The sequence below is a fragment of the Gouania willdenowi genome, chromosome 4 (genome assembly GCF_900634775.1).
Source record: "Gouania willdenowi chromosome 4, fGouWil2.1, whole genome shotgun sequence".
NCBI classification, from domain to species: domain Eukaryota; kingdom Metazoa; phylum Chordata; class Actinopteri; order Blenniiformes; family Gobiesocidae; genus Gouania; species Gouania willdenowi.
Window position 1 is genome coordinate 42,196,000 of NC_041047.1, and position 13,627 is coordinate 42,209,626.

The window sequence follows — 13,627 nt, forward strand, 5'->3', positions numbered from 1 at the left end:
CACTTTTGAATGGTAAGATGTTTAAATAATCATATTGGATATTATTATTATTATTATTATTATTATTATTATTATTATTATTATTATTATTATTATTATTATTATTATTATCAGTGTATCTAAACCCATTAACGTGTGCATTAAATTATAATTGTAAAATAATTGTATATACACACACATATGATGCTGTACTGTATAAATATTGGAAATCAATGCAGTTATTCACGACAAATTATTGAAAATTCCAGTTATGTCACTCGGAATCAATGGATTCGAATTGCCCTCCAATAACTTCCGGGACCTATTTGAGTCTACATGAATCACGTGACGGTCAAGCATTTCGAACTTCCTCTCTCACTAAACGGCTCAGAAAAAAACAAAAAAAATCCCTTCAAATTAAGAGCCCGTTATTAGATTCCTACTGCTCTCTATTACTACTAAGTTAATCTTGATTATTTAGGCAATCATCAAATTTCCATGAAATAACCAAAAGATGACTCTGATCAGGAGACATTAAAACAGGTATCAGTAAGCTTTCACTTTCTAAAAAAAACCCCACCATCTTCTAAAGCATTATAGTATGCAGAGACTTGTAATTGTTTTTCATTCTATTATTTTGGAGGAATCAGGCTGTGAAATGATAAGTAGCATACACGGATAGCTTGGTGTAACACCCTCTGCGTGCACACTGCCCACGCAATGAGCCTTGAAACATGATGAAACCTGCATGGAACAATATATCATGGGATTTGACTTAACCTCATCTTGACTTACCCACCCACTGTGTATTTTCACAGTTCCAAACAAAGTAATACGTCTGTGCTTGGCCTTCGACTTGAATTTGTTACGTATTTGGTGTTCGTGTACAGCACAACAGAGAACCACGACTGGAAATGATTCACTCGCCGTCAGCGCTTCTGCCATCTCCTAAAACGAAATAGATAATGGAGTAAACTGTGCATTTAATTATCTCAAAATGGTATGATGAACTGGTATGTAAAATAGTGACTGACAATAATCTTAACTAAAAGTGCAATGCACTTGATTGATACAGTGTTATGTAATTTAACCACAATTAAAGTAGAAAACTAGTCCCTATAAGCCCAACTTCATTCAACATATGATGTATGCAGTAAAGATTTATCACGTACCCTCCCACCCCTATTTACTTTGCATCTCCAGATCCAAACATCCACAACCTAGAACTGCACTTCCCACGTCCTGCAAAGGTGTGTAATTTCCTGGAATCCAATCAGGAAAAACGCAAGGGACAGGATTGAAAAATTATTCTTAAGAATGACAATCAGCCGAGCAGCCATCAAGCAGATAAATTGTCATGCGCATCGTGCTAAAATATCCAATTATCCTTTTGTCACCCAGCTCTGTGTGTTGGAGTTGGAAGTGGCAGAAAGTCAATATTTGGGTCTCCTGCTTTCCACTGGTTCAGTACTGGCTGGTAGGGTTGTAGTATGGGCGCCCCTCCTGGGAAGAGAAGAGGGCTTAAACAGCCTTGGTGCTTTGTGTACCAATCTAGATATGTAAATATGTTCTATACAATAAAACTGTTCCAAATCCTTAAAAATAAATGAATGAAAAGTTTCAGCAGAATTTTTTTCCCCCTCGTAATCTTTCAATTGTGCATACAGAGGTTTGTTTCCTTGAAGTTATTCCATCACTCCTTTTCACCTTTTTTATATTTGTTTTTGCCTTATTTTACAGAGCATCCATTCCTAAAGTTTGCATGTGCACTCTGTCTTCTTTGTGTCCCACAAACCGAGTAATCCACACCGTGAAACCAAAGGAAAATGATGTCTTCTTTCTTGTAAAAAGTGCTCCTTTGGCCTCACCTGCAAAGCGTGCCTGATGCTCTGTTCTTCCAGATAAAACCGCCAAGCTGTCATTTGTCAAAAAATCCAGAAGGCCATGAGTGTCACTGGAAATAAAGGTTTCTTATTGGACTTGGTTTTTATGCAGTGTCTGAACAAAATATCAATAGAAAACACGATCCTTGTATTAGATAGTGTGGTTGTTTCTCATCAACCTTCAATAGATAATTCTGTTCTCATCTTATTTTTGTACAAAAACACAAGGATTATTCTCTTGTTAGTCAGAAAGCCAAAGTGTATTCCCTCCAGTATGAACAAAGTGTACAATCCCAGTGTAATTCCATGAGTATCTGATAACTCCATGTATCCGACGAAGCTTCCAGACAAACACGTCACTACTTTGACAGCAGCAATGGCCGATTTATTCAGCCGTCCTGTTCCTGCGTGCATTGCTTCATCAGCAGGGCTATACGCGGGTGGTGGAGTGTGAGTGCGGGTGAGGCAGGGTGTTGTTATGCCCGCTGCCAGGAAAGGTGTTAAAAGAGTGCAGTGAGGTGAGCCCTCCCATGGTGCTGGGGATCATGGTTATGGTGTTTGGCGTCATAAGTGGTATGTCGTCCGGAGAGCGCCGCATGGCCAGAGTGTAGTCCGGTGGGCAGGCAGTCCTCAGCACCACATCGTGAGGGTGGAGAGAGTCCGCCACGCCTCTGCAGTCCCGGTCCAGGTCTGAGTGCTGCTTCATCTGCAAGGACATGATCTCCTCCTCCTGGGTATGGGCCAGGTCGTTGGCGGTACTTCGCTGGGGGCTACAGCGTCGGTGGACATCATGTCTGCGCTTGTCCTTTTTGTAATAAAGTGCAGCAAATGCCAAAATGTTGAGGAAAAGCAGAGATGCACCAACAGCAATAGTTACAGACAGCTCAGTGGAGTAGTCCCGCTGGTCCACCAGGTGAGGCTGGTTGAGACTGTCCTGGGACTCCGTGGGGAAGGGGGTCGGGTTAGGATGTTTGGTCGCCATGACTTTGTTTCTTGGGGTGCGGTTGGTCACCTCAGGTGGAGGTACCTGCAGAAAGAAGGATTAAAATCCAAGTTTTAGAGCATGTACATATGCCTTCTGAATTTGTGATATGCATACGAATTAAACCCAGATCATGGACTGAAGGCTCTGCTCAGTGATAAGCATTAATACTAGTGTGGATAAGTAACAGATAAAAGGACACACAGCACCAAAAGTCATGGTGATGCTAAATGCAAGAACACATCCTAAATAGTGACCTTGTAAACACTTAATTCAGAATGAAAATGCAATTCCGAATTACACTTAAATCCAAGATAGGTGGCTGGTTTATTCAGATTTTAATTCTGAATTAAATGTGTCTCAAACATTGGTTCCCTAAGGCAGGGGTCTTCAATGTTTTCCAGGCCAAGGACCCCCAAACTGATGGAGAGATGGAGAGGGGATATTGTATAAAATTGTGTTTTATATTAAACTGGTCCTATAGTGCCATGTATAAATGTACTATTGTGCATTCAATACTAAGATATTCAAATAACACACAGGTTTATATATTCTTGTTTTTAGTTTAAACATGTGCAAGGTACAGTGAGTAGGGTGGCCATGCCACTGCCATTCATACACATAACATAACATAATAAACTCATACCTGCCAAGATCAACAATGTCTGTCAAATTGCATGTAACAACATTTTGCATAAAAGCTGTTCAAATGGACATTTTTGTTCAACATAAATGTGGAAACGAAAATTATTGATGCTTGTTAGTGCCACTGGCATGCATAAACATACCTGTTATCTTGCATACAATACTGAACTATTAACATAATTGACAGATTCATGTTTTAATTTTAAACATACATGTAGTATGGGCAGTGAATCCTCAAACCAGCTATGGATGGCATACATTAGTGAGATGTCTGACCCTGATGAGTAGCACACAACTTGTCTAACCTTGGACTTATGGAGGTTGTCAGGCAGAGAGTCATATCAGCCTCAGGCTGCAGTCTTGACCTGTATTTGTTTTTGCTCTTGTGGGTTTTTTTTGTAGTGTTACAAAACGATTCATTTTTTATTTTTTTTGATCCAAACATAAACACTAGCTGCTAGCATAACAGCTTAAGAGTGACCGCCCACTTTTTTAACCTCACTGTTGAGCTCCAGAAGACTGGGCTCTCGGCCAATCACGGGGAACCTGACAGAGATAGCGTGTCAACTACGGCCTCGTGATTGGCACAGCAGCGATAGGGGTGGGTCCTCCTCGTTGATGGGACAGGTGAATGAACCAGTGCCCAGCTTGAAAGAGCTCCTGTGTGTCGCTGAACATGTGCATTGCTGACTGAAAGACATCTTCTGCCTCCATTTATCTGTTCACTACAGTGTGTTGGATTCATGTTAATGTGTATTTAAAGACATTTCAATTTATTGAAAAAATTGCGGGGGGGAATATAAAAAAATGTCTAATCAACCAAAACTTTCGCGACCCCCCTGCAGTACCTCCGCGGACCCCCTAGGGGTCGCGGACCCCCTGTTGAAGACCTCTGCCCTAAGGCTTTATCAAACAAATTCAAAACAATGAGTGGAATTTAAAGTGGAATTTAGGTCAACTACTAATTTTATGTGATTACTTCAATAATAAGTAAATACAGTCTCCTTTTTAAAATGTAGCTAAATATTGTCTCCTATTGTCAGAAGTGTGATAAAACTGGCCTCGACAGCATAAAATAATATTGTTTCAATGAATTACAATAAAATATAGTATTTTATTGAGCAAATTAGTTTGTGGTGAATTTGGTTCAAAAATAAAAATTAAAAAATAGCCTGAAAAGGAACTAGGAACATTTCCTTATTATTTTTAAATGAATTGTTAAATATTTCCGAGTACCCCCTGCAACGTGCTCCTGTGCCCCCAGGGGTACATGTACCCCTGTTTGGGAACCACTGATGTATAGAAAGGACTTACTTAAGCTTCAATTCAGCGTTGAAAACTCCCACTGACTTCAGAGTTAATTAGCTTTATCATTATCATTACACCACCTACTCTCACAGATGCCTCTATACTGTAAAGCAGTTGATTGTTAGAAGAATTCTGTGAATGGAGTTTCCTTATTTCCATGTAGCCTGATGTTCCTACAGCTGGGCTGCTTCCTCATTATACTGGTTTCATACAAAATCCAATATGATGAAGGGGAAGGGGGTGGCAGCATTTTTTCACTTGACCTGTCAGTCATTCCTAAAACCAAACTTAACCACAATTCATTTGAAAGCCTCTCTCTTGGAATCTGTAATCCCAAAAATAAAACACAAAAAAACATTATATTATTGGTTATAGTTTACCATCCTCCTGGTCCATATTCAGAGTTTCTCTCTGAATTTTCTGACTTTCTCACTGATCTGGTGCCGAGTACAGATAAGGTTATCGTAGTGGGTGACTTTAACATTCATGTTGATGATGAAAACATTTAACCTGGCAAGAGCTAGATTGATGTGTAGCCCTCCCTCTAACTCAAGTTCTCCACATCGATCTGGGTCTGTGTCTGGCGAATCCTTTCGGAACCAGGGAGGAACATGAACAGAATGCTTGAAGCTGATTGGAGGAAGCACCTGTCCACCCTTATTTGTTTTAGCCAATCACATGATAACTGATGATGTCGTCATCGTCACATATACCGCCCTAAACCACAACACTGCCTCATGATTGGTTCGAATCGGTTTGGTTTCAAAAGGCAAAGGCGTGAACAGCACAAGATGTTTGTGAACACCAGGACAATCCATCTTGCAGGCAAGGTTAAAAAACAAAATAGCCTAAATAAATGATTTACCTCTTTGTTAGATTCAATCAGCTAAAACACACAAAATGCCTACAAACCAACTCCTTATTTTAATCATGCCCTAGACATTGTTCTAATATATGTTTTAGACATTGATCATCTGGCAATTTATCCTCATAATCCTTTTCTTTAAGATCACTTTTTGTTATCTTTTGACTTCCGAATGCTAGCTTGCGTCGACTCGAGAAAACAGTACACTACAGTAGATCATTGTGCAGGAGTGGAAAGTAATGGATTACATTTACTCTTGTTACTGTAATTGAGTAGCTTTTTTGTCTACTTCTACTTTTTTTGAGTACTTTTTAAAATCAGTAATTTTACTTTCACTTAAGTAAATTTTGTTTCAAATAACAGTACTTTGCTACATTTGAAATAGATTCCGTTACCGAGTAAAATAAATCCCGCACGTGGACCGGACTCTGCTACATTTCTGCTATTGAACGTACCCTAGAGCTGTTGTTAGGATCAGTGTGTATATGTCTATGGCCTGCTCTGTTGATTCACGTGACGTCACTCACACTGCTGCATCACGACAAAGTGAGAGTGCTAAATTCTAATGGAGAACAGGAAACTTGAGAATACCAAAGATTGTCATTCACAAAGGTGAAAAATGTAAAAAGCTCACAAAACAACGCTATAAAAAGTGGATTTTAAACCTACGTCTGTGATCGGGAGGAGCAGAGTCTGCTGATGTCCGTGTCTGTGGCGACCACTTGATCAGAGGCATGTTTTTATGGGTGTGTTTATATAGCATATAGGCTGTGTGCGACTCAGACCGGAGCGTTTTTGTTTCTTAATGCCCAACCCAAATAATACTTCATGCCTGGTGCCAACTCTGGTCTCCCGTCGGCCTCATCCTCCAGCAGTGCCTGATAAGCCACTGTGCATCTTTACAAATTGTGTGCGCATTTCTTTTTATATCAGCTACAGGTGTTGTAGCCAATTGATCAGCAGTTTTGCGCAATGATCATATGATTTTAATTACAATTATTATTATTATTATTAATATACAACTGTATTTGTAGGAGCGCGCACGTCACCCTAGGGCGTCAGTATAATTTTTTCCTCCTTCGGCTCATTCCACCTAGAATGTTTTATAGACTTTATATAACATACTGTACGCATTTCTTGCTTTCAGAGGTGATTTATTAGATGCTCTGACACAATGTATTGGATGTATTGACACAAGCTCTTACCTCATTGAATTGACATCCTTGATATTTGTTTTATTTATTCAGGTTAGCCACACCATGTCTTGTTATTATGCACGTTATTTTGAAATGATGTGCTCTAATAAATATAAATAAATAAATAAATAATAAATAATAATAAAAAAGAACCTAGTTTGATCTGTATACACGTCTTTTTATTTTACTTTTACTCGAGTTGATTTTTACACCAGTAACTTTACTTTTATTTTAAGTAAAATTCAATCAAAGTAACAGTACTTTTACTTAGGTAGATTTTTTCTGTACTCTTTCCACCCCTGTCACTAGTTTTAAAGATCTGGCCCCATTACAGCTTACCTCTGATCCATACAATATTCCAACAGAGAGTAGCTATTAATGTCTTACTAAAGATAAAGTAGATGATCTTGTCAACAGTGCAATGGTGTGACTGCACACAGCTCTGGATGCTGCTGCTCCGCTTCAAAAGAAGACTTTATATCATGGTATAATTAAAAAATGCATCTTTTAAAACAGGCATCATGAAATCTAGAAAGGAGGTGGCTTTCATCAAACCTGGAAGAAGCTCAGCAGCCTGGAGAAATAGTTTGTTAGCCTATAAAAAACCTCTCTATGAAGCTAGAACTTCTTATTACTCAACTTTAATAAAGGAAAACTATAGCTTTAATTATAGACCAATAGCCAACCTTCTTTTTGACTGGAAAGTGTTTTTGTGATTAAAGAAACCACTGATAAATGGTGTCATGTGCCCTTAATTTCATAGTAACAATTAATTTGTGTCACCCAACCATGTAACTCGCTCTGAAGTGACAAACAGTTTGTGATAGAAACACACTTAGGTTGGATGAAGAATCTTTTTTAGAACTTTAAGAGTAATATTTGCATCTTTTTAAAAAGTTAAATAAATAATCAAATATCCGCTAATGATGGGTAATAATGATAGACTTGTTCTGCTACCGCAAAACACATTAATTTATTTGAAAACACTTTGTCCCTGTTCTCTAATCGGTTAAGTATCAGCGTGACTTCTCTTAATTTAATGTTTATCACATTTTCTAATTTCACATATTGTTCAATACCATTTTTTTTCCCAGCACTATGTTATAGACCTGATGTCTTTATACGAAATGTATTTAGGTCACAAGCGCTCTCACTGCCCTCTACAGACAACACCAAGGTCAACAAAGAAGTCATTTTTCGATGTGTGTAGTGATGATCGATCAACTGGTACCAACCTTAGTGGTGGTGGGAATGAGCTGGGTGACCTCATTGAGGCTGTGTAAATGTGGAACCAGCTCCAACCACAAGTTGACCTGAGGAGAGGACAGAGAATGAACCCAACAAGAAAAGTGTTAACATCGACGCTCGTTTTAATGGAAATAAAAAAAGGAAGTTATAAATGGAAAAGCAAAATTAACCTTAAAAGTTTATGTAAGCTTTTAAACCTCCTATTATCCTTGGGGTCAATTTGACCCCAACATATTTCATGACTTTTTCCTAATTTAATGGGTACAATTGATTAAGTATAAAATCATCATGATGATCTTTTCTCAATGTGCTGAATGCATATTGGTGTTCTTCTAGGGTCAAGTTGACCCCCAGCTGTTTTAGCTGTGTAAAACGTATTTGTCTGTGTGTGACCCATGTGTGACCTTACATCCCCACACCTGCAGGTGCAGAGTTGATAAATGAAATGGAACAGCTCTTTCACAGTGAAAGTGACGTAGAGGAGGATGTTCTTCTTCTTCTGGAGTATTACCGCCCATAGAGGAAGATGTGTCTGAGACAGAGGACTTTACAGCAAATAACCCCAAATATGTTACATAAATATAAGTAAATTAATATGTTTATGAGAGGAAAGGGGGGTTCCCAACATCAATCAATATGGTTAATTATGTGAGCCATAAATGTGCACCCCAAAGGAGAAAAGATTTGGATAAAAGATTTTAAAACTGAAAGTTTGACCTGATGGTGGCACAGAAAAGGTCATGTCATCACCACAAATAATAGGGTTCATACTATTGTGGTCATTAATGTTGTCAGTAAATTTGAGAAGATTTGGATAAAAATGATTCAAGATATATTAATTTGGATTCAGAGTCTGGCCTAATGGTGACGCTAGAGAACAGGTCATGGTTTCATTAGTAAGGGCTTATTTATGTATTCAACTAATAAAGAAAATGCCTGAGAGAAAAATTTGGTCAGCATTTTTTTAAAAATTTTTGATTGACCCCAATGGGTGTAATGTGTTACAAATATTTGAGGATAATAGGAGGGTTAAAGTGCCAATCAAACCATCAGATATAAAATATATGTGTGTTCATCCCTGTCTGCCATTTTATGCTTCTCTACATTCTCCTCAGTTCCTGTCTGGTCTCGTAGGTCCCCCCGTGGACCTCGTAAGTCAGCAATGATTGGGCCTACAATAGCAGCTCATACACTCACATAAAAGGCTTTGGTCAGGTTTGGTTTGATAGAAATGACAAACTTTTGCTCTGTGACATTTGAAGCATCTACTCCCTCTGTTCACCAGTTTCTTCTCTCTACACGTATATGTAAGATTTCACTCCACTGCACAGTAGTACTAACTTCACGACTAATACTGCCTCACTCTAACCCTCCTTCATCATGCCTTAACCAGAGGTGAAAGTAACAGATTACAAGTACTCACGTTACTGTAATTGAGTTACTTTTATGGGTACTTTTTTGAGTATATTTCTAAATCAGTAATTTTACTTGTACTTTAAAAGAAGTAAAGTAATGCGTTACATTTTTAAACCCAACATTTATTGAGTAAATGATAATTTTTTTGTTTTCAAATAATCAACGGACATTGTGAAACTACAAAAATATCGACCAACCAGTTTAAACGTAATGCACGGCGCCAACAATTGATGCCAGTTATTTTCTCAATTTTAGCGTTCATAAATTTAGCTATACTTTTTATATTTTAAATTTAATTAATTCTTGTTATTTTATTTAAAAAGCACTTGTACATTTTGACAAACCTATTATTTTATACAGATTACTTTGTGGAAAATAAATGAAGTTCCAATTGTCCAAGATTTCAGTTCTTACTTTTTAAATTTACTACTACACTGCCCGTCGGAAGTATGATGCATGTGCATGATAAATGTGTTTGTTGTTTGTTTTTTTACTCACTTTTATATTTTTTTGTTTGGTGTATTTTTCTGTAATGTATGTTTTTTGGAGGCATGTATTCTTGTATCTTTCTGTTGTGTTTTTGTGCATTTTTTGTATAATTATTGTTTTTGTTGCCATTGTAGTGTGATTCAGGAGTCATTTTGTGTATTTTTTGTATAAATATTTACTTTTGTGTATTTTGAGCCATTTTCATTATTTTGTTGTATTTTTCTGTAATGTATGTTTTTGAAGTCATCACTGTGTGTTTTTTATCTTTCAGTTGTCTTTTTGTGTATTTTTTGTATAATTATTGTTTTTTGTTGCCATTGTAGTCCTTTTTGTATTAATATTGTTTTCATAGTCATGAGATGAAGGAGGAAGTGAAGTCCGTGACCGGAGATTTAAAGGAAGTTTGGAATCACGGGAATAATATTAAATAACCATGAAATATTAACTTTAATGATTTTTAGCGGTACAAAAACATTTTTAATATTGACCTTTTTTTTTTTTTTTAACCCAAACAACCTGCGACACAGTGACGTCATGAACCCGGAACCGGAAGTTGCGCGCTCTTACCAAGGAAGTCGTAATTATAAAATTAATGTTTTGACCGTTTTGCTTCACCAAATTACTCCAAAATAACAGATGCACACACTCGGGGTATTTGGAACGTGGATGAATAGCAGTTGATTCACAGTTCATCTGTTTCGCCTTCAAAATGGATACCGGAAGTCGTCTCAACTGTGATCAAGACGGATTTCCCACTAAATACTGTGTAAGAAAAGCATTGCTGTGCAACGAAAAGAAGCCAACTTTATCAAACAAGCACAAACCTCACCATGTTTCCCCTTAAAGGAACCTCCACTGTTTTTAGAAATGTGGCCTAAAATCTTTGAAATGTCCTTATTCGAAGATATATGCCAAACAAAATGCATTATTTTGCTAAATATTTGTTTTATTAACTTTTAAAAATGGGACTACTTTACTGTTTTAAAAGCTGTGTTCCACCATCTTGAAATCACATGATTGATGATGTCACACAGCTCCATTTGCCTGTAAACATTCCGTTGTTTACTATGGGAGTGAAGCATTAAACCTGCTTTTTAGATCATTTATCAGCTTTGTCTGTCAAAATGACAATTTGTGTGACGTCTTCAGTTACGTGATTTCAAAATAATGGAACACAGGCTCTAACACATTAAAGTAGTCCCATTTTTAAAAGTTAGTAAACCAAATATGGTGTTTTGCTCGGCATACATCTTTTTAAGAGGATATTTGAAAGATTTTAGGCTACATTTGTCAAAACAGTGGCAGATCCCCTTGAGCATTTAGTACTAGTATTAGTACTAACATCTGATGTCACGGCTGATCGTACATTTACCTTGTTGGCCCGGTAATGCTCTTTGACTCTGGGTTTTAAGCCAATGTGCAAATAGAGTTGATCTTTTTGGTTGTAGCGTGTCCATGCCACTTCCTCAAATCGATTGGGCTTGGTGTGGATGAACTTGGTGTCCTGAGGAACAGGCTGGTTGGGATCCCTGTAAAGAGAAGCGTAACAGCTTTTAGTGAAGGAAGAGAAAATCTAAACTGTGCAAGCTAAATGCTAAAGTCTGGTTTTGGTTGTTTGCCTCAGGAAAGGAAGACCTGAAATGAAAGATTGAGAAAACCATTTAAGACACACGTTAGTAAAAGAAAAAAAAAAAAAACAACTACGGTCTTGAATATCAAATCCCTGCTAAGGTCAAAAACAGTTCTTTTGCTAATATAAAATTCAAGGTTTTCACAGCTTTTAAATGTCCTGAGGCCATTTTTTTTTCTTCCTTAAAGTATTCAAAAGCTACGAACTCGTAATACAAAAAAAGACACTTTCAGGCATTCAGTATTTGAGGGGGAGAGTTCAACCATGGTTGTGACTTTGTTATATTTCATTTTTTACTGCTTGTTGTCTGTTTGTTTTCCATTGCATCCCATTTTAGCTAGCCTAATAATAGGGTTCTGGTTCTTTGGGCTGGTCAGTGAATACTCTCCTGATTAGTATACACAACACTCTGCAGGATCCTGACTCTAATAGACCCACTTGCACAGCAGAGCAGAGCTGGCCATGTGAGTCATGGAGCGCCCCATTGTCTGCAAGCGGCATATGGAGCCAGCCAGACCTCATCAGGAATACACTTAAGCATTCAAATTGGGGACATAAATCTCTCAGGTACCCAGCATTCCACGTCAATTTGGGCTTATATATTTCCATCATTAGAGGCTTTCTAGTCCCTTCAGGCGGACTGGGCAGTGCACATAAAGAGCCAATGTCCCTATTATGCTCCAGAAAAACAATTACTGCCATGACACTCAGGCAACATGAGATGGCAGAAGGAAGAAAAGGATTTTAATTTTGTCTCATCCAAAATGTCACTCTTCAGGCTTCGGCCATCTTTTATAGTGCATTAGAAGATATGTAAAGGACAGCACAAATACACATTACACCTTCAAGTCTATTAAGCCAAACAGGTCCATTTAAGCCTGCTGGTCACAATATGGCTGTTTATAGTAACATGATACACTATTACATAAGAATCAACTAATGTAAGCCATTGTAATAAATGTAAGAAAAGAGCAAATGCAATAGCAATAATATTCATTCACCTTTAGGTTCAATTACTGTGAGTCACAAATGTACAGAGTTTTTGTACTGGGAGAATATGCAAGGTACATTCTTTCAGCTGAAAGGCAGCTTCCCAAACATTCATTGTGCAGGTACAGTAGTTAGCCCTGGGCAGCATTCTATAACCATCAAACTGAGCAGAGCAAGAAGAACAGTCTGTATGTTCTGCCTGTTACTGTGAAGGGTAGCAGTCCAAAAACAGTCCAACATATTATTTTATAAAGTAGGCTGGGACACTTTAACAATCTTTTAATTATTTATTTGTAATACAAGGTTTGCTTTGTGCTTTGCAAGTTTGCTATTGGCTGCCAATCTACGGTCACACAATTTGGGCTCCCCTGTATTTTCTTTGGATCCTTAAGATTCTCTGAAAAAACAAAACAAATGTATAACAATGTATCTGTTTTATGTAGTTAATTTTAAAGATATATCATTTTGATGGTATTTACTTTTTCAAAATATATAAACTTTTTTTTTCTCTATAAATACATTTCTCTGAAATATATATTTTGTTTTCTAAGATAAAGGAACAGATTTCTTTTTTTGTTCTGACTTACAGCTGTAGCAAGAGATTCAACAAATATTGAAAAAAGCAAAGGTGAGAGTGGGCAGAAAGTCTGGTTCCCCTCTTCAGTGTGAAGCTTTGGGACATTATTTTGTTTGTATAGTTACTGTAGCTTTAGGCTTTGTGAACAGGGTGGAGATCTATTAGATACATTTTTCTCTTAATACAAGATTACCAAGTACATCAATGAGAAATGACCAGAAATGATTCATTCAAAAATGTCTGCTCTGATTAAAGGACAAAAAATGAGGAGAGATCTATTTTTTCTCATTTTCTTCTCATTCACGCCTGCGACCGTTGTGTGTAGCGCACCACATTACATAGGGCAAACATTTAGAACATAAAAAAGAAAAAAAATACGTATATAGATTTTCATAAATATACAAAAAATAATGAATAAA

General features: G+C 37.3%; 1 protein-coding gene across 3 annotated transcripts in view; it reads right to left on the reverse strand.

Moving 5' to 3' along the window:
* Positions 1 to 253: 253 nt before the first annotated feature.
* Positions 254 to 13,627, reverse strand: part of nlgn1 (neuroligin 1) — a 366,749-nt gene continuing 353,375 nt past the window's right edge. For 2 of the 3 annotated variants that reach the window (XM_028444111.1, XM_028444110.1), the window contains 3 exons: positions 11,384 to 11,540; positions 8,094 to 8,171; positions 254 to 2,889 (listed from right to left, as the gene is read on the reverse strand). In XM_028444111.1, coding sequence (XP_028299912.1) covers positions 2,293 to 2,889; positions 8,094 to 8,171; positions 11,384 to 11,540 — 832 coding nt within the window. In that variant the 3' untranslated portion in view covers positions 254 to 2,292. The remainder of the gene's footprint in view (positions 2,890 to 8,093; positions 8,172 to 11,383; positions 11,541 to 13,627) is intronic. The other variant, XR_003673863.1, reaches the window with a different exon arrangement.